The sequence below is a fragment of the Notechis scutatus genome, chromosome 6 (genome assembly GCF_049901735.1).
Source record: "Notechis scutatus isolate UNSWTSFEM ecotype Mainland chromosome 6, rNotScu1.2, whole genome shotgun sequence".
Lineage (NCBI taxonomy): Eukaryota > Metazoa > Chordata > Lepidosauria > Squamata > Elapidae > Notechis > Notechis scutatus.
This window is the reverse complement of record NC_142014.1, coordinates 13,324,064-13,345,323: the sequence shown is the minus strand read 5'-3', so window position 1 is coordinate 13,345,323 and position 21,260 is coordinate 13,324,064. Positions and strand designations below refer to the sequence as shown.

The window sequence follows — 21,260 nt, the reverse complement described above, 5'->3', positions numbered from 1 at the left end:
TTTATATCAAATATAATAAAATGCATTCTATTAAATCCAAAGTTTTATTATGTTAATAACTGAAAAACCAAAGAGCAACTGCTTTGAAAGAATGCAGCCCAGAGCCATTGTCCTTTATTCCAGGATTTCATCTCAGGGTATGAGGTTTTAATTCTTCAAATGTCTTTATTATTAAAGAGATACATTAATTTCCAAACCAGCAATATAATACCTGTTCTAAATTGTCTAGGTTTTCAAAAATGTAGCTCTATAAGTTGCACGCTTTCATTTGAGTAATTGTGATTAAAACCAACCAACCATCTTCTAGTTTACACTACATAAAATGTTATGAAAAATTTGGAAACAGAAAAATCTAATTTAGCATTATTTTGTTATTATAATTTAGATGTGTGTGTGTGTGTATGTTTGCAAGGCACACCAATAGATACGCTTGCACATAATGAGCCTAACAATTAAAAGCTTGGCAGAATGTCAGAATGTCTTAGTGAATGCTAAATTTTCCATAGGACAGTTTCTGGGTATTTTAATGCATTCTACAATATTTGAGGACCTGCCAATCCATCTGAATTTATTTTGAATGGCAGCACATCTGCCAAATGTCCTAGTTGATTTACTCTATGGACAACTTTTAATTAGCATTCAGTACATACATCTGCAGACTAGATTAACTGACAGTGTCCATTGGGTACAAAAGTATTTTTGGCTTTAAATCTCCAATGATAATATAATTAATTCATGTTATTGGACACGTGTTAATATGCACACAACAGAACTAGTGCTCCCTATTAAAAAAAATCATTATTAATTGCTTGGTGTTAAATTGGTGTTAAATGGAGAAATAATATCAGAGACTATTTTTTTCCCGCTAACCTGCATATAAAACACAATGAATACTCAGTTTAATTAACCATTTGGGGGAGGGTATGCCCATTACTATGTGTATTACATTAAGTACATCCTTTGCATCGACTACATAATTTGCATTATGATGTATTCATACACACTTAGCATTATGCAAATGATGCAAACTGAGGGAAATAATGCAAATTCCTTAATTATGGATGATATCTGAATAGAAAATTGTCAACTTAGTGAATCTCTTAAATTGATTTCTGGTAAAGGAATAGCAGTGAAGCAACTAAAAAATTAGATATACCGGTAGCTATTGAAAAAAACATTAGGGGTGTACCAGGTAATCTGGAAAATTGGGAAGGGTTTTTTTTTATTTTTGCTGTAATAGACTGTTTTTAGATAGCAAATGATACCATAAAGAGATCTGAATACACACATAGATACTCATAACTCTAGAATATCCTCTTCCAACCTAAAAATGATTAGGAAAATCCAGGGTAATACAATAATGCCCAGTAACAAATTTAGCTCTAATTTGCACCAACTAATGCCTTTTTATTTATTTTGCTTAAATGTTAGGATATATTTAAAAAATTAAGCAAAAATATAAATTAAATTAAAAAAGAAAAGAAAAAATGGAACAATATAAGGTTTAAATTTATTTTGTTGAAAGTTGGACTGTGGAAGTATATTAATTTAAAAGCAAATAAATTAAATCTCTTAGTTGAACTGACATTTCAAACTGAGTCAAGAAAATTTGAATCAGATACTGCCAAATGAACTTGGGTGATATGAACATTTCTATGGGTGTGCAGAAATGATTCCACCTACCAAATGGATTTGGAAATCCATATTGAATTAAACCTATTATGCATTTTGAACATCCAAAGGTATGTATTTGCAAGTGAGATCATTAATAATGTGCTGCTAGATGAATCCCTCTTTGTCAAGCTATGCTGTTGTTTACAACCTAATTTATAAAGAATTACTAGTGTCATAAAGACTTGATTTGGAGAGCATCATTACTGAAAATATTTGATAACATAAGTTGGGTTAATGTAAAAAAGTGAGTTATACCGTAAGAATAGCGGAGAAAATGAACATCAAGAATTTTTATCAATAAATACATAAAATGGTTTTCAACAATTCAATAATGGGTATGTAGAATGGGAAAGAAACCTTCTCAAGTTATTCCTAGCTATCAGAAAGCATTTTATCATGTCTTGCACGAAAAACATTGTAAAACTGGGTTGCAGTTAAAATGGCTTAATATTTACTTGTCAATGATCCATGATATAAAGTTTTAGTCTAGTAATGGTTGTATGAGGTGGCAGTCAGGATGAGAAACATGATGACAGATGGAATTTATGGCTATGGAATAATTCCTATTCAAGAATGCTGCTGTCTCAGTCTCACCCACCCACAAGTAAGTACATGCAACATTTCAAATCAAGGCAGCACTAATGATTATTTCCTTCTGCAGGTACAGAGAGAAACATCTGCTGTCAGCAAAAGAGTTGCCATTTCTCAGAGTAGGTGAAGGCAATATGTTGTGAGGAGAAATTCACTTCTCGGCTATAAACAAGATTTATTCCAAATTGTTTTCTCACAGAAACCTACTTCCAATTTGTAATGCTTATAGTTTCTGAAAATGTCTGCTACAATATCTCTATTAGAAATGTTGTTTGAAAATGATAGCCTTGATTCCAGTGGGGAGATATTCATTTTCTGGTAGTTCTAGAATTCAGAGAATAACTCCTGCTATTTTTCAAACTAAATATGAACACACCGCACCAAAGCATTACTTTAATTATACATTAGATCTAACATCTAATTGTGGCAGATTGCCCTGAACATTTCAGTTTAGTGAATAGAATGTACCAAACCAACCATATTGTCAGACATGTTAATCAACTCAAATATGAAAATGTAGTTATTTTACATTGATTGTTCCTAAGTAAATTAATATTCTCTCAAGCCCTTATTAGTGAGGAACAATTTACCACAAAAAGGAATAAAGCACCCTACTGGTACTTGTGAATAAATGCCATTGCTTCCTTTTATTTCTGAATATTTAGGGAATACTGTAACTTTATTACTATATATCAAAAGAAAGCATGAAGTATAATGCATAGTCATGTTTATTAATTATAAAAGTGAAAATTATATATTTGCTTATTCTTACAATGTATCATTGTATGTAAGAAAACTCTTTCTTCCAAAACTTTAAGATGGTCTTCTTATTTGACACTGTCCTCTTTACCTCTGCATATTCACAATAACATATAGAAAAATGGAAAGAAATAGCTCAGCCAAGGTATTTTATAAAAATTTGAACCTAGGACTTTCTGGTTCTAGCAGATCACATTAACTATTAGTCTACTTGATTCTTTCTTATATAGGCAGTCCTTGACTTATGACCATTGTATTAACATTCATTTGAAGTTATAAGGCTCCTGAGAAAGAGTAATTTACAACTGGTCCTTTGCATTTAAAACAAACTTTGCAGCATCCCCTGGTTATGTGATCAAAATTTGGGTCCTTGGATCTTGGCATGTATTCACAATGGTTTCAACATCCTAAAGTTTTGTGATCACTATTTCCAAACCTCCCAGGGGGCTTACAACAAGCAAAGTAAACGGGAAAACCTGGATTCATTTAATGACTGCATGATTTGCTTAACAACTATGACAAAAAGATTGTAAACTCAAGCATGACTCACTTAATGATTATATTGCTAAGTGACAAAAGTTGTAGGCCCAATTATGGTCATGTTGAGGACTAACTTCCTGTCTGTCCTGGATTAAAAGTCCTATGTTTCTATTAGGATACAAAAGATTTTAAATCTATCTAGTATATTTAGAAAAAAAAAATGGTATATTTTTTTTCCCCCACAAGCTTAACTTATCGTTTTCTTTTTTTTTTAATTTTTCCTAGATGTACATCCAGACAACAACTCTTACAGTGTCCTTAAGTTTAAGTGCTTCTGTCTCTTTGGGCATGCTCTACATCCCCAAGGTTTATATTATCATTTTTCATCCAGAACAAAATGTGCAAAAAAGGAAGAGGAGCTTCAAGGCTGTTGTCACTGCAGCCACAATGCAAAGCAAGCTGATCCAAAAGGGAAATGACAGACCAAATGGCGAGGTTAAAACGGAACTTTGTGAAAGTCTTGAAACCAACAGTAAGTCATCAGTAGACTTAACCATGGTCAAGAATGGCAGCACTTCCTAATAGATGTACGTTCACAGGAATGTTTCATAAATTAATATTTTTTCTATCTTGGCTTGCCATGCATGAACTAGGCATGTGTCAAAATTCATGTGGTCATTTTGTTAAGAAGGTTTGAACAAAGCAAATGTGTCCTATGAACTGGTATATTTAATATCTTGCATTATTTGTTACATAATTTAGCTTTGAGTAGTATGGCTGGCTTAAGATTTCAGTATTACCTTAATTAATTAAATAAACAGTCCCTGTTTAGCAGCCACCTCGTTTAGCGACAATACATTGAACAGTAAAAACAACCAATCCTCATATATAAAAGCTTTGCAGGACTGTAAAGCAAAGGAAAGCTGAAGTAAGATCATTAGCACAGTTATGGTTTCACTTAGCAACCACTTTGTTTAGTGAATGAATTGCCTGTTGCTAAATGATAACTCCATGTGTTACCCATACAGATAATTATAGCACCTATATAAATATATTGCCATATACATATACATATCATATACATATATATAGTTAAAGGTCATATTATTAATATATTCAATAATGGAACATTGAAATTAATACTATATCCAGATAAATATCTTATCCATTCATTTTTTAAAGGTTCTGATAACCTTCAGTCTGTTATTTTCCAAATAGTTCTTCTTCTACCTTATCAGATTTCAGGTGTAGAAAGATATTTCATGTTGGTTTGATTTTCCTAATGACAAAGAAAAGTCTTTATAAAGTAAAAGGGTTTATTAAGTGGACAAAGGCAATTTCACTTATATTACCATGGTGTGCATGGAATCATTTGATATGCAAATCAAAAACTTTGTCTACAATTTACATGGCAATGATAAAATTCAATTTACAAATCAGAAGAACTTTATACAGATAACTTACTAGAAATTGGATATAGCAAATCCATTTTGACAGCTTTAAAAGAATAAATTGCTTATATTATTCCTCTTCATTTACATATTTATTATACCAGCAAACATGCAAATACAATAGGCCTGGCCCTTGAAATTTGACACATCTCTAAACAATGTTTTCCTGTAGTCTAATGATTGCATCAAATGGCAGCATGTTGTCATGGCATGTTATACTAAATTTATACTCCTGTTATTTGTTTATATATTCTTATATAATTAAAAGGGAAATAGATCTGAACAAAGTTGACAAACTTAATGCAAAAACTGAATTTCCTTATTAATACAGAAATCTCAATTTTGTTGTTTCCCTTGCTGATACGAGAAATTTTTGTAATATGTTTATTGAAACCATTTCAGGATGTAGAGACAATTTCCATTTAGTCTCTTAAAAGATTAGAAGGTTTTTCTTGAACCAGAAATTACAGATTATGTGAATATTTTTTTCCATTTCTTGGGTCAAATTGGAGTTTTTACAACTGTCTTAACATCCCAAAAGTGATAAAACATACATTTAAAAAAATCTACAGATTTCCAATGGCTGGGTCTCTCCTTTATACTTCCTCCAGGTTATCTCGATGAAATTCTGGGACTCAGAATTCTCACCACATTTTCAAAAGATATCCTTCTTTTTTGCTCCAAGTAGTTTGTGGAAACTTTTTAGAGATACACTTACCATGGGATGTCTTCAAAATCATTTTAAAAACTATCTATAATAGCACCTAGATTACTTTAAAAGAAAATATTCCTTCTTGCTAACAGTTGGTGACCCTTAGCTCTCAAATTACTTTCCCAGTGACAGTTATGACACATTAATTTTAGTACAAGGACCTCAGTTCAGAATATGTCTCCATTGCAGAGAAAAGAAGCAAGGCCTGATCCTGAAGCATACTATTTCACTGAGACTTCACTTACAAGTATGTAGCTTGTAATTTACTTGAACCAATAACAACAACAATAATAATCACAACATATATTTTCCCAATAGAGTATGCTTTGAAATTAGTTTTAAAACTCATCTTTCTTCCACAAAATAATTATTCAGGATTAAGGATTAAATTGTCTCCAGTCTTTGTCTTTCTTATTACTTTACACTATTTATAATTATTATAACTGTAGTTCATTTTTTAGGGTGCTACACTATCCTAGAATATCAACCAGATATGATCACATATCTGGCTGTGAGACATGACTATATCAATTAGCTATGGCTGACAATGAGCAAATTATATCAGAACCTTCCATATGGTCATATTTTTGAAGAGTCTGTGGGCTAGAAATTTATGCTTGATGCCATTCTTAGTATTAAGCCTACCATGATTCCAAGCATGGGGTCAATACTGTAATCAATATGCTATCAATAGTATCTCTAAATGTTTCCATGTGTTCTAAAAGCTTTTAAAGCTGAACTGGGAAAGAGCAACAAGAGAAAGTTGTTGCCTTCATTCTCTATTTGTAATCATGAATAGGATATTGGTCTGGTCCGTCAAGATTTGAATTATAATATGAAGGGCCTGAAGGACTTGAGCAAATCAGCAACAATGTTTGTAACCATTGTTTTTTTTTTAAAACAAGGGGAATTCTCAGTTATTGAACAAGGATAGATAAATCAACCTCTTCCTCCAGTAGGAGAAATCTATTGGGGGGATGCATAAAATTTGAAGGATTCCTGGGGATGAAGACCTTTTATTATATTATATTATAAGACCTTTTATTTTTATTTTATTTTTGTAACATTCTATTTATTTCCTTTTCCTTTTCTTTCTGTATCCATTTTAGATTGGACAGAAAATAAAGCTAAATAAGAATAGATTATAAAGGATTTTATAAAAATTAATTAATAACCAAGGAAAAATAATATTTAAATTTTATGCTTTCCATTTCTTGGGAATTAAACCACTTTCAGAAAAAAATGGACCTTGTCTGTCTAAAAATGCAGGAGTGTCTTTGGGGAGAGGATAAAAAAAGATGCCATTGCAATAATGTGATGGAAACCCCATTAGTTTTTACTTATTCTGATTTTAAGCTTTCCGTTATCCAGATTCACATCTGTTGGCACAATTATGAATGAAGATTAGATTTTTTTTCTTAAAATGATGTCACTGCAATTGAGAATGCAAGTTTCTCAGACTATTGGTAGAGAAACCTGAAATTATCAGAAGACGTCCTTGCTTGCTCTCTTTGTATACACATATATGGACATATATATGGATATATAATTCACTTTATCTAAACAAGTAGAACAAGTTATGCTTTCTTTTAGCAAAATAATAAGGTATTTCTTTGTATTTATTTATTTATTTAATTTATATTGCTGCCTATGCCACTTATTGGAATCTTAGTTGCAAATGCTTGACAGAAATACAGAAAAAGCAACTATTTTGGGAGGCAAAATATATGTATTTCCATTTGTTTATTTGTTTATTCAAAACTGGTCTTTAAAAGCCTGTTCTCTGGGTTTGTCATGCCAAATTTACAATAATCTCTGAATATCTATGCTTTCCATGTTTCAACTCACAGGGTTTGAAACTGAAATACTACCTCTTGGGGTTGTAAAATCCCAAAATTAGGAAGTTCATTATAGTGATTTGCGGATGATACCTAAGAGAATATTAATGGAATCAAGAAATAAGTGGAAATCTGAGAATACTGGTTATTTTTTTATTTTATTTTTAGATCCTAAAATACAGTTCACAAAAATCTAGATAAATTTTCTTTGTAAATTCCACTGTCAGTTTAGGCTTCTTATTCAACTAAGGAGCATAGGAGCCGCTATAACTTCAGCATTTTAAACACCATGATATAGTTATGCTCCTTGTTGCCAAAAGTCATAAAATTTGTATTCCATAAATTGGAGACTGTGGTATACCATGTCCAAAAGTATAAATTCTAGGATTAAAATAGGATTTTAATGTCCCATTTGGGGGAGAAGGATGCCAAAGTCTATTTTAGAGAAGGCCTTCCTTTGTAGAAGGTAAATGAAGTTCCCTTACAGAAAGGATAAAACCAGGAGCTTTTTGGAAAATACTAATACAGCCTAGACACTCTTGTTTTAATATGTTGTTTTAATATGTTGTTGGGCATGTATGTATATAAATTCAAAGAAAAGTCAATCCAAATGTTTTTTTTTTATTTATAAACAGAAATTCTATTTATAAAATGTATATATTCTTAAGGAAAAAGTATAATACCATGTTGCATGAATTTCAGTGTTGATGAAATCATGCCTACTAACAAGGATGTTTCATTCATGTATGTTTACAACTAACCTAACATTCATTTTCGTTGGCGGTATTATTGTATCTTGCCTTCTTAGAGAAATAGAAGCTACTAAAGTTGAGAGTGTTCCCCCAGGCCTTATGGATGGGGAATTCTGAAGTTGAAATCTACCTATGTTTAAGTCATCCAACCTGAGAGACACTGGAGAGAAAGCTACCCATTCCTCCTATCACCTTCACTTCTTACCTTCTCCCTTATAAATCAAATTGGTATCTAAATCAGATTGTTTCACCTGATTGCACTTGTAGAGATGCATGAAAATTGTGTTCAGTTCATAAGTTATGGGTTTGATTGGTTCTTGCCAGATTTAATGCATGGATACGGAATAGATTTTTGTGTTTCTTTGGATGCTATGATGCAGTTCTTGCCCTATAAAATAAAATAAAATAATTTGAAAATAAATATACTGAAGTAGAAAGGCATGGAAATTATTGCAAATGAATGTAGAAATGGGATAGAATTGATTGCTGCATGAATCATACTAGGCTGATCAATTGTATTTTTATGGCGTTGTATCACTTTTTCTAGAAGCAGACTATGCCAATAAAATATAGCTGGTTTTCCACAATAAATGAAATAATGTTTGTTATTTAAAGCCACTCTGGCATTATCATAATGTGGAATATTAATATTCTTAAACTTGATGAAGGGGGGAGTATTAAAGATAGCCCCCCTTTAGCAACAGATAGCAAATTTTAGTTTTAGTAAATTATAGGTTATATTAAAAGAAATTGTTCATTTTCTTTGAGAATCTTCATTAAAGCACCTGGAGGGCTTAGTAGTATGCAATTTTCTTTGAAATGTAAATGATTAAGCAAAGCTAGATAATTAAACAGAAATATCTTTAATCAATTGAAAGCATAAATCATATAATTTTCTGGAAGGAAGAGGCATCAATCTTCTAGCCAGCATGCAACTAAGCTTTAGAGAGACAGTCACATGTGATTTTGCTTCCTATAGTGCAAAGAAATTGCAAATGTCAGTAAAATCTTCCCTATAAATCATTTAGTCTAGTCAGTCCCCTAGCAGAGGCTCAACTTTTACATTAATTCACTGTTAAGAGTTATGTTATTCTCACTTTACTCCCCTGCTCTGATAGAGAAAGAATATAGCAGTGAATATTTATATTACATTGTGTCTCTGTTAAAAGCATTCTGCATACATTATCTCAACAGTTTTTATAAAGACCCAATTTCTTTTTCCAACACAAAACTGTTGACAAAGTAACTACATGAGTAGACCAGTGAAATGCTCTGGACATAATAGATTTCAGTAAGACTTGACAAAGTAGAGCACAACCTACTTCTTGGTAAACTAGAAAAATCTGGGATAGACACCATCATCACAAGATGGATTTTTAACCGTCTAACAAGCCATACTCAATGAGTAGTCCTTAATGGTACTATTGTGCTACATCTATATGGAGGGACATAAGCAGTACCATAATATTCCATCTTAGGCCAAGTAGTCTTCTATATCTTCATAAATGACCTAGATGAGGGAATGGAGGTGGAACTGATCAAATTTTCAGATGCTACTAAGTTGGCAGGAATAGCCAACACCCCAGAAGACAAGCTCAGGATCCAAAAAGATCTTGACAAACTTGAACACCAGAGGACAGCACAAGAAACAATGGATGGAAACTAATCTGGGGGAGAAGCAACCTGGAATTAAGGAGAAACTTCCTATGAGTGAGAACAATTAACCAGTGGAACAACTTGCCTCCAGAAGTTGTGAGTCCTTCATCCCTGGAGGTTTATAAGAAGAGGCAGTACAGGCACTTATCGGAAATGGTATAAGGTGTCCTGTTTGAGCAGGGGTTGGGCTAGAAGACTTCCAAGTTCTTCTCTTCTCGATATGAAGATATAACATTAGAAAAGACTATCCTAGTGTGAGCAAATTAGTTTTCTTTTCATTCTCTTCAGAGCTTTTTGTCTAACATAGAAGCTTAACAAAGCATGCCTGTTTTGTAACTAAAAGAGCATAGAGGCAAGAGAAGACATTGCTGAATATCAATTTTATGTACCTGTTCTTTCGGAAGGAAGGAGGGAGGAGGGGAGGGAGGGAGGAGGAGGAAGCAAGGAAGGAGGAAGGAAGGAAGGAAGGAGGGAAGGAGGGAGGAAGGGAGGGGGGAGGAAGGAAGGAAGGAAGGAAGGAAGGAAGGAAGGAAGGAAGGAAAACCTAGAGGTCTATTTTATGTACCTGTTTTTTCTGAAGGAAGGAAGGAAGGAAGGAAGGAGGAAGGAGGGAGGGAGGGAGGAAGGAAGCAGGAAGGAAGGAAGGAAGGAAGGAAGGAAGGAAGGAAGGAAGGAAGGAAGGAAGGAAGGAAGGAAGGAAGGAAGGAAGGAAGGAAGGAAGGAAGGAAAACCTAGAGGTCTATAATGTATCAATATGAAAAATTGGTCCATAGAATGTAATTACCATCTTAACTGTGAGTCAGATCAATTAGTAAATAATGATAGCAATTTGAAATGCTTGTGTAGAAAAAAGGGGAAACAAAGAAGCAAAAAGACACTAATAAAACCACTCTAAATATCTAGGCATGTATCCATGTGGTCACCAGAAGTCAAGACTGACTCGAGGGCACCCAAATATCCAGAATTTCCCTGGAGAAACCTGTTTTGGGACATAAAGCTGAAAACATCTGGAAGCTTTACAGTTGGACTGCTAATTTGTGTATGATTATACATAATCATACACAAATCTCATTATCTAAATTTTGGAAGAAATGCCCTGGTTGCCAGTTCTTTCTTGGCTCAATTCGATGTATTGGCCACATGTTAGAACTCCTGTACAATATAATATACAGCTTGAATACCTAAATACTTCTTGCTGCAAAGTTGGATGGTAAGTAAAATCTGAAATTGAAGCTTTACTAGGCTGTTCACCAGTTCCTTAGCTCCATTTATTGGGAATCCAGAGTTGATATTCTGTGACATTTTCAAAGATGTCCATAGAGTTTCTATTGAGTTGTCATTGGATCTCATTTATTTGATTTTCAATAAAGATTCAAAACATTCCTTTCAGTTAGTCATTTAAATTGCAGCTATGCTGTAAAATCTTTTCCCATTTTCTTAGCAGCAGGAACAATGAACTCCATGAAATACATAGGAATCATTCTTGTTACTCTATTGTTATTTTAAGGATGGGCTTCTTCTTTTCATGTTTTAGTAATTTCATCACTTGCTTTGAATTGTTATGCACTGCCTTGGTAATTTTTAGCAGAAAGGCAGTATAGAAATACCAATAACTAAATAAATTTAGGCTTGTAATGTCACTATAGTTTTGTATATTTTTTAGCTTGAAGATCAATACTGTTGGCCCAAACTGCCAGGTTATTTTCCAGCACATTGTTTTGAGTTCCATCAAATCTATTTCCTACTATTATCTAGCTGTTCCATTCATATTGATATTTTCATGATAATGTATTCCTATCTCCTAATAGGATAACTCTAATAATATTTACTATGGGGCGGTTTTTGGCTACTGATCATCTGCAATATTAGAATTGTGGTTGTTATTTTTCAAGATCAACTCATGCATAAATTTATCAGGGAGTACATTATTAGTCATATTTATTACTAATATTGTAGTGCTTATAATATGGGGATAAACAGATTATTCTAACATTTTCTGTCCTACTTTGTTACAGTACTCTAGAAAGTGATGGCAATGCAAGTTTCAAAATATATTTTTTCAAAAATAGATTGAAAGCAATGTTTCTGGGATTGGATCAAATTCTGACCTTCTACCACATCAAAATTTGTTACAACATATTTATCTATATTACTTTTTAAAGTCACATTGTAAAATGGCATATATTTTCATTCAAGTAGATTTTCCCAATCATTGTTTATTTGTTCATGTTATTAATACAGACTTTTCTACCCCTCCAACCCATTAGCCTTTTTCTTTTTGATGATGTTATCTCTTTGAGTAGATCTGATCTGCTGATATTGTGCAACTAAAATGTATGTTTATATGGTTCCCTTAGATTTTTCCTTACAAACTAAACTGGTATATAGTGAATATTCAAGGTACGCTTATTCAGGTATACATGAAATGGGAGAAAAACTTTACTTTAAAAAGGGTGTCACTCCCGAAAACCAAATTTTCACCTGGACAATATAGGGCAGTCACAGAACATTACATCTTCAAGTGCTCTGCCATAGAAAGGAATTGGAAAGTGGTCCATTAAAATATTTAGTTAAAGTGTATACTGACTACTATCCACCACCCAACTCCAAGATATTTGATAAAGGGAATACTTTTTTTTTATAGTAATTAAAATATTTTAATGCCTTTCCACAATTAAACTTGCCTGCCTATACAAACAAGCCAGCAAAGAAGTAAACAACATCAGTGGATTCACTATAATCTCGCCTAAGGACAGGATAAAAACACCACAAATCTTCTGCCATAATTGTTAGCAATTTTGCCTTTGCAGTCTAAAATCTCGTCAGCATAACTGTACCTGTAAAGTGTATCTACATGGCACACCACACAGCTTTTTTCCATTTGAAAACAAAATAATAAACAATAAAGATCACTCAAGAGATAGATTAGATTAGTGCACAGGTGCTTCATTGCCCAAGAGAAAGAATTTAAAGAAAACAGTAAACTTGCCTACTTGGCAAATGGCAGGGTTTCCCCCCCCCTCCTTCATAATATTAAAAATTGTTTTCAATCCGTGAACTTGGGCTTAATTGATGCTTCCTCCTCTCCTCAGATAACAGATAATCAGAGTTGGAAGAACCTTGTTTTAGTCTCCAGTCCCCTAATCATCCTGGTTGCTCTTCTCTGCACTTTTTCTAGAGTCTCAATATCTTTTTTATAATGTGGTGACCAAAACTGGATGCAGTATTCTAGGTGAGGTCTTACTAAGACTTTAAAGGGTGGTATCAGTATCTCACTTGATCTTGATTGTATCCTTCTGTTAATGCAATTTAGGATTGGATTGCATTAATGCAACTTGCGATTACATCTTCTCCTTCACCATTTCAGTTTCCCAGTGAATGGCAAAAGGTACAGAACCAGGACCTGAGGAGTAAGAAATCATCTACATCTTGAAGAGGCTCTCAGCTAAAACCAAACTAGAGAGATCAAAATAACAATGACTCCCCACCCCCATTTAGTTTACCAGAACAGATAAAATTGGGACTTTCAAGAGTTTCACCACCAATTTTGGTTAGATGATAACCCATTGCTTTTGTTAACGTTGCAATGGTCATTTGTACAATGCTCATTGATACGGATAAAAACATATGTTGTGCAGGTTGTAGGATTCATCCTCCAAGGACCTTGCTTTTCTCATAGAAACAGAATATATTCTCTAAATAGTTAATGCAAGTCTGTTAACACATAAAAGGTGTGTCACCATTGTTATTGCATAAGCTGTTGGGCATTCAGCCAAATTAATTTGTTTTGTTTTATTTTTTATTTATTTATTTTTGTTAATTGCTTACAAGGTAATAGGTTAATTGGTTAGCAACCAGATTTAGGATAAACATTTTAAGCAACAACCCAAGGGTCCGTCCCCATAAAAGAACTTGGCTTGGGATTCAGATGCAGCTCTGACTTAAACCCAACAGAAAAATGTTGTAGCTATCTTTTATCTCAAATCAAAGTTGGGTGTAATTTGTGTTTCCTGGTCCTGTTGCTGCACTATATCATCATAGATTGGGTACCGATGAAAATTCCTTCCATTATACCATTCTTCGGTTATGCATTGAAATCTCAATCATAAAAGCATATTTGCATAAAAGCATACTCTACATAAGAGCTCTCTCAGTTGGGGAGAAATACTCCCATACATATTTCTTTAATCCTCCTATAATATCCGTGAAAGGTGCAATGATGGTTCAGAAGACATATGCAATTCAATAGAGGCAATCCATGCTTAATAAGAGTAACTGGGACATGAATTTCTATTGCTGAACAATATGGTTGCAAAACGCAATGCTTAGCGTCTGTAGTTATCATGCTGGTTATCATAATTAAAGTCATTAAGTAAGGACCTCATGAGATCACGTCTTCTGACTTCTTGTCAGCGTCCTCATTGACCAATTTTGCTTGTGAGAAGCCTGCAAGGAAGCTCACAAATAATGGTCATGTGATCTTGGGATGCTGCGACAGTTGAAAATCCGGGTTTGTTGCTGACTATTCAGATTGTAGTCATGTGAGTGTGGGGGTACTTCACTGATAGATCATAAATACCACTCATTAAACACTGTCATAGGTTTGAATGGTAGCTGAATAAGTAGTTGTTGAACAAGAACCACCTGTATACTTATTTGCATGAATGTCTCATTATTTAAAATTATTACAGGATTGTACTTTAGAGATGGATAGAATGCATACTTTAATCTTCTCCACAAAGCAGGATGTATGCCTCCTTTTAGTCCAGAGTTAATCTTACGCAGAATGAACAACATCCAGTGGCAAAAATTAATGTTGAGCAGTGGGCCAGAGTGTACCATCTGGGCTCTAATTTCAGCTTAATTAAGATACCCTTGGCAAATCAACTCTCTTAATCTAATCTACAATGCAATTTAATTATTTTAATCTACAATACAATTAAAGACTTTTTTTTTTCATTGTTAGCCACTCAAGACAAGAACTCTCTAACAAGATCTTCCTTGCTCCAGGACCTACACATTCAAAGTCTGTCCCTTTCCAGCTATTACTCTTACCAGTCAGGATATAATCCCAAGAGTTACTTCAGATTTTTTTTTAAACTTTTTTCTCACACATTCCCATTAACAGGGCCAGTTACTTCAGTAGATTAAAAGAAAATGGAGAAGAAGAAAAAAGAACAGTAATGTTGACAGAGGAGTCACTGAGGAAAAGATTGGGGTTTCTGTCTCTGGGTTTAAGAACAATCTGCTTGTAGCATGTCTGCATCATAAAATTGCATGCATGTGAATGGATAAGATGGTGCTAATGAATTTATCAAATGAGGGTTCATTCTCTGAGCTTGTGGATTGGATTCCAAATGTTTTTGTTATCAGTGGATGATGATGTTACCTAGCCTGATAATGAAATGTTCATAAACCAACCCACAAGCTCAGAGAATAAACCTCCATCCTCTTCCTCCACCCGAGCTACAGATATTCACCACCATTGCAAATCTATCAAATTTACAAAGGATCACTAGTAGCTGTACGAGTAATGTAAAATAAACCCTTTTAATTATTCAGTGATTGACTTAATTCTGTGTTTGGGCAACTTCCCCATGCAATATAATTAGCTAATATGTCTAATATTAATATAATTAGCTATATCTAATTACAAATACTTTTTTTTCAGGATGTCCCAGTATCTCAAATCAGCCCAAATCATTTCTAAGAACAATTAAGCTGCTTCAATACAGGTTTTGCCCCCCCCCCTCTTTCCAGAACCGTAATTAAAAATTACGGTTCCTTTATTGAATTAGCTGATTTGGATTTGTTTTTCCTTTTGCAGCTTCCTCCACCAAGACAACCTACGTCAGCTATAGCAATCATGCAAACTGAATGGTGAAACCAATCATATCTGAAGACTCACAATATGTGAACTGAAGAACAATGTTGACTATCACATCATGACAACTCAGCCTCTGAAGACTAAGCTGTAAAAGGACAAAAGTTGGCCATGAGACCACAGCAGGAGGCATGGGTGGGTTGGGGGGGAAAAACGGCCCAGAATTATATATTATGACTCCCTGTCAAATGTCTGAACTGTTTACTCATGAAAAAGGTGAATCACAAAAGGAAAACAAAATGTTAGCTTGTGAAAAAAAAATTCTGTTGAAATAAAACCATGTCTGATGTTATACTTGTAAGTACTTTTTTGTGATTGTGAGAAATTCCATTCCTGTTCCACACTTGTTCAACTTGTATAAGAAGATGAAGTTTGTTTCTTGTGATGGCTGACTGAATTGAAACCCTGCGTTGTGCTAATGATAAATGCAATGGTTGACGCATGCACATTTTTATACTAAATAATTTATTTCTATTAATAAAGGAATGTTTTGCAAATGTTGAGACTTGTTTCGTTGCCATTTTGAGGGATATGCCGAAACGTGGGTTTTTATTCTGGACAAGCAATAAAAATTATGTTGCACACCAAGAGCCTTAATTTAAGAGATTGGGAAAATATTATTTTAGGCCCAATATGGATAATAATTATAGATTATCCATATTAGTCAGGCCCATTTGATTTCATATTGTGGATTCAAAGTTCATAGAGGGCAGGATTTAATTCAGATTTATGTTTTGACATTTGTGGCCAAAACCTATCTAATTTCTGCCACTTTAAAATTTGATCTGGAAAAAAAAAAAGTTTTATCTATAGGCTTCCCTATAATAGGGAAATAAAAAAAAAGCATGACTTTTTTTTTTTTTTGGCAGAATAGGATGAAAATAGCATGGCTGATAGACTTTTTCAGAGGACATTAACTGTGCTAAAGTTCAAGTTCACAGCAATATATTTTTGAAATATTCCCCTGTGCCTATTTTAAGGCAGAGACAGCGGATTGAGGAACAGACAGCATAGCAGCCTGCTCACTGTTCAAAGTTCACTGAACTTAAAGTGTCTTTCTATTGCAACTTAAAAAATTTAAAAAAAACATCAAAAAGTATTTGAGAAGTAAGAGGATTTTTTTTTGCAATTTGGTTTTTTAATCCCCCCACCCCACCCCCAGGGAATATGAATGAATGCCAGACTTGTCCACAGTCATGTCCACTGCCCTGTGATTATAACTTTTTCACTGGAATCTCTTGAATCACTGGATTTTCTGGAATATCAGATCCCTTCCTCAACTGTTGGTCAGAACACACTGGAAAAACTCTCCCTTTTTTTGCCAGAATTCAGACTGTCATGTCTCTGGTGTGTTAGCAATACTGTGTGATAATCAGGGGTCTCCAACCTTGGCAACTTTAAGACCTGTGGACTTCAACTCCCAGAGTTCCTGATCCAACTTTGAAGTCCACAGGTCTTAAAGATTTCTGGGAGTTGAAGTCCACAAGTCTTAAAGTTGCCAAGGTTGGAGACCCCTGTGATAGATGGTTAATTAGTAGTCACATCAGTAAGTTGAAATAGCAGGTTACACAACTTCGATTTCCTTGCCATTCCACAGTCTTAAAATGGTAAGCATTTGGTCCATTGTGTATAAATGTTAGCTTGATACCCACCCATTCATCATTGGGACACATAAATCTTTGTTGGGGATGCCAAATTTAAAGACAAGTTTGACACAAGAGTCTACTAGATTAGACTTGAGCCTCTTTTCAAAGAGAGATGAGTTGAATACTCAGTTGTGTTGGCATGTGCATTCCACTTCCAAGAGCTCTCTTGGAGGAGAAAACAAATTAAGATTTGTTGCTGGTTGCTTTACAGAAGTAAGAGTATACAAATGAATAAAATTAAACCTTATTATTTCAAGAGAGTTCAGTTATACAGAGAGTTTAATGAACTGATCAACACAAAGAAATAAGAAACAAAAAAAATGTTTACAGGGCTCAGAAACATTCCCTACAACGTAAGATCTGTAAGTCTTGAGGCTCTTTCATTTGTTTAAAAAAAGTGAGAAGTGGATGTGATATGTAGATTGGAGACAGTCAACTGTCTTTATTTCTCTTTCCAAACACACACTGAGAAAAAGCCCACCCAGTCAAGCTTTTTGAGAGATTTAGACAGAGAAAATAAAATTCTTCAAAGGCTGTGAAAGCATTATCACAAGATTTGGTGATTTTTTTAAAAAAAAATCAAGACTGATTATTGCAATAATGGATGATTTATTTATTAAATTTATTGACCTTTTATTAAGTCTGGGCAGTTTAGAATATTAAACATACAAAATATTACAAAACCTATACACAATATGAGCTAGATCATATAAAAAGATAAATAACAGGTGGTTGCTTAGAAGAAAAGACATTTTTTTTGCATATGAACTGTATATCTATATCCAAATTCCTGGACAAGGCTTTTCTGTTGATGTACAGCACAATACTAGTCTATCTTCTAATAATATAAACACTTTAAGCCTTTGGCTCTTAGATTAGAAGCCTAGACCCCAAGCCTTCTTGGTCTTCTGCCAGACTCCAATTATGATGTAAGTTCAAAGCAGAAAACGGTAATCTATACACCAAATGATATGAGCTCACCAATTCCCTTTTAACAGCTCCTTGATTTTCCTCTGTGCTCCAGATTCATTTTAAAACAGGAGGTTCCCTTTCCCTTTGTTAGAGTAAAATATAATAGTTTTAATAACAGTTTAAATATGGAAAACACATTTGCCCGCCCCCCCCCTCCTCAAAATCCCAATTCTGTCCACTTAAATACATCCAATGAAGAACATGTGATGTAACCATCCTCACTTTGTGTCAGTATTTTCCAATTTCCCGTGGCCTGGCTATCAAAAGTTTGGACATCCCATATTTAAATCTATTCTTTGCAAAAAGTATGACATTTATATTTTAAAGTAAATGCTAAGAATTTAACAGGGAGCTGCAAACTGGGGTGGTTTTTTTTTTTTTTTTTTGGCTTCTCTTTCATTACAGTTCCCAGTAGCAGAGCAGCTCAACCTATCAACATATGTGACATGACATTGTAAAAGTGAAAATCTGTACATCTGCTTATGTACCTGAACCCGAAAGAACATAACATATTCACACACACACACACACACACTTTTCTCATAGCACAGTCTCTTTTTCAGAGGTTCTAGCATATGATCAAATTAACTGTAATCATTTGGGAATACATAATCTTGCCACGTTATCTAAGAAATATCTGATTTTTCATAAATCTTTGTTTCAAGTTTCAAGTTCATGATCTGTTTTAAAAACAGATCATGCCAAACCAATCTTATTTCATTCTTCAAGAAAGTGACTAAATTAGTAGACCAGCAAAATACTGTTGACATAATATATTTAGATTTCAGCAAGGCATTCAATAAAGTAGACCACAATCTACTTCTTAGTAAGCGAGAAAAAAGTGGAATAGATAGCACCACCACTAGATGGATTCACAACTGGCTGACAAACCATACTCAATGAGTAGTCCTAAATGGATCTAAGTCTACATGGAGGAAAGTAAGCAGTGGGATGCCACAAGGTTCCGTCTTAGGCCCAGTACTCTTCAATATCTTCATTAACGACTTAGATGAGGGAATAGAAGGGGAACTTACCAAATTTGCAGATGATACTAAGCTGGCAGGAATAGCTAACACCCAAGAAGATAGGCTCAAGATCCAGATGGATCTTGACAGACTAGAACACTGGTCCGTATCTAATAAAATGAAATTCAATATCGAGAAAAGTGAAGTCCTACAGTGAGACAAGAAAAACCAAAAGTACACATATAGACTGGGTGAAACCAGGCTCAATAGCAGTAACTGTGAGAGGGATCTTGGAGTCTTAGTGGACAACCAGCTAGATATGAGCCAGCAGTGTGCGACAGCAGCCAAAAAAGCTAACGCAATCCTAAATTGTATTAACAGAGGGATACAGTAAAGATCAAGGGAAGTACTAACACCACTCTATAAAGCCTTAGTAAGACCACACCTTGAGTACTGCATCCAGCTTTGTTCACCACATTATAAAAAAGATGTTGAGACTCTAGAAAAAGTACAGAGAAGAACAACCAGGATGATTAGGGGACTGGAGGCTAAAACATACAATGAACAGTTGCAGGAACTGGGCATGGCTAGTCTAGTAAAGAGAAGAACCAGGGGAGACATGATACCGGTCTTCCAATATTTGAGGGGCTACCACAGGGAGGAAGGGGTCAAGCGCCTGTAGGCCAGACAAGGAATAATGGATGGAAACTGAACAAGGAGAGATTTAACCTGGAAATAAGGACAGTGAGAACAATCAACCAATGGAACAGCTTGCCCTCGGAAGTTGTGGGAGCGCCATCACTTGAGACTTTCAAGAAGAGATTGGACTGTCATTTGTCAGAAATGGTGTAGGGTCTCCCACTTAGGCGGGGGGTTGGACCAGATGACCTACAAGGTCCCTTCCAACTCTGATTATCTGTATCTGTATCTGTAAGTTAATATTGCCAAGACTTCATATTATCACATGCTTTTTTCCCTATTTTCAAGAAAAAATCAATATTTGGGGGTGGAAAGGAAAGAAGGAAAATTGGGACAGGTAAAACCTGATTCTCAAAGTTCCAGGTCATGAAATGACCACTGTTGGATGCTACTCTGATATTCTTCATTTTGTTGTACAGCATTGATTCTTCGCTAACAGACCAGAATGTTGGTTTAAATCAGTTACGGTTGTTTTGTGTTTTCTGTTGATGGTTATCATATAATTTAAGAGAAGAACATTTTTTATGCCTGCCTGACAAAATGCATCAGTCAAATAAAAAGCAAGAGCTTATCAAATATGCATATTATAACATCATTTGGAGTTTAATATTTCATTTTCATTAAGCTGCTATCTAAAAACTGTAATTTAGTGAATAAAACAACACGCAGCTGTTGGTTAGTGTTATTGTCACTTGAATAGAATGGAAATGGGGACAACATTTGTCTCTGAAAATTGTAATTGCATCAGAACAATTTCACCTTGGTAGATCCGTTTGGTCCAGCTATTGTCCTTGAATTATCTAGTACAATCCAATTTTGAGAAGTGTGTATGACAAGCACATTTTAGAATATTGCTAGACATTAAATTAGAAACACCATTTTGGAGGTACCATCCTTGCTAATGAGTTACAAGCAAGGAAGGTGGAAAAGATTACAAATAACAACTGTGTATCTGCATAAAACCATACTAAATGTGACAAAATCTCATTATGGTCTGGCATAGATCTAATCTATTGGGAACCCCTTTAAATCAGGAATGTCCAACCTTGGCAACTGCCATGGACTTCAACATGCTGGCTGGGAAATTCTGGGAAATGAAGTCCACAAGTCTTAGTCAACAAGATTGGACAGTCCTGTTCTAAATCCAATTCTTTTTTTTTTTTTCCAGTTTTTCTGAAGTC

At 34.3% G+C, this 21,260-nt stretch overlaps 1 protein-coding gene across 4 annotated transcripts in view; it reads left to right on the top strand.

Moving 5' to 3' along the window:
- GRM8 (glutamate metabotropic receptor 8) overlaps positions 1–16,300 on the top strand; it is a 505,336-nt gene extending 489,036 nt beyond the window's left edge. For 3 of the 4 annotated variants that reach the window (XM_087969395.1, XM_087969392.1, XM_087969393.1), the window contains 2 exons: positions 3,790–4,091; positions 15,741–16,300. In XM_087969395.1, coding sequence (XP_087825521.1) covers positions 3,790–4,086 — 297 coding nt within the window. In that variant the 3' untranslated portion in view covers positions 4,087–4,091; positions 15,741–16,300. The remainder of the gene's footprint in view (positions 1–3,789; positions 4,092–15,740) is intronic. The other variant, XM_087969394.1, reaches the window with a different exon arrangement.
- Positions 16,301–21,260: the final 4,960 nt, after the last annotated feature.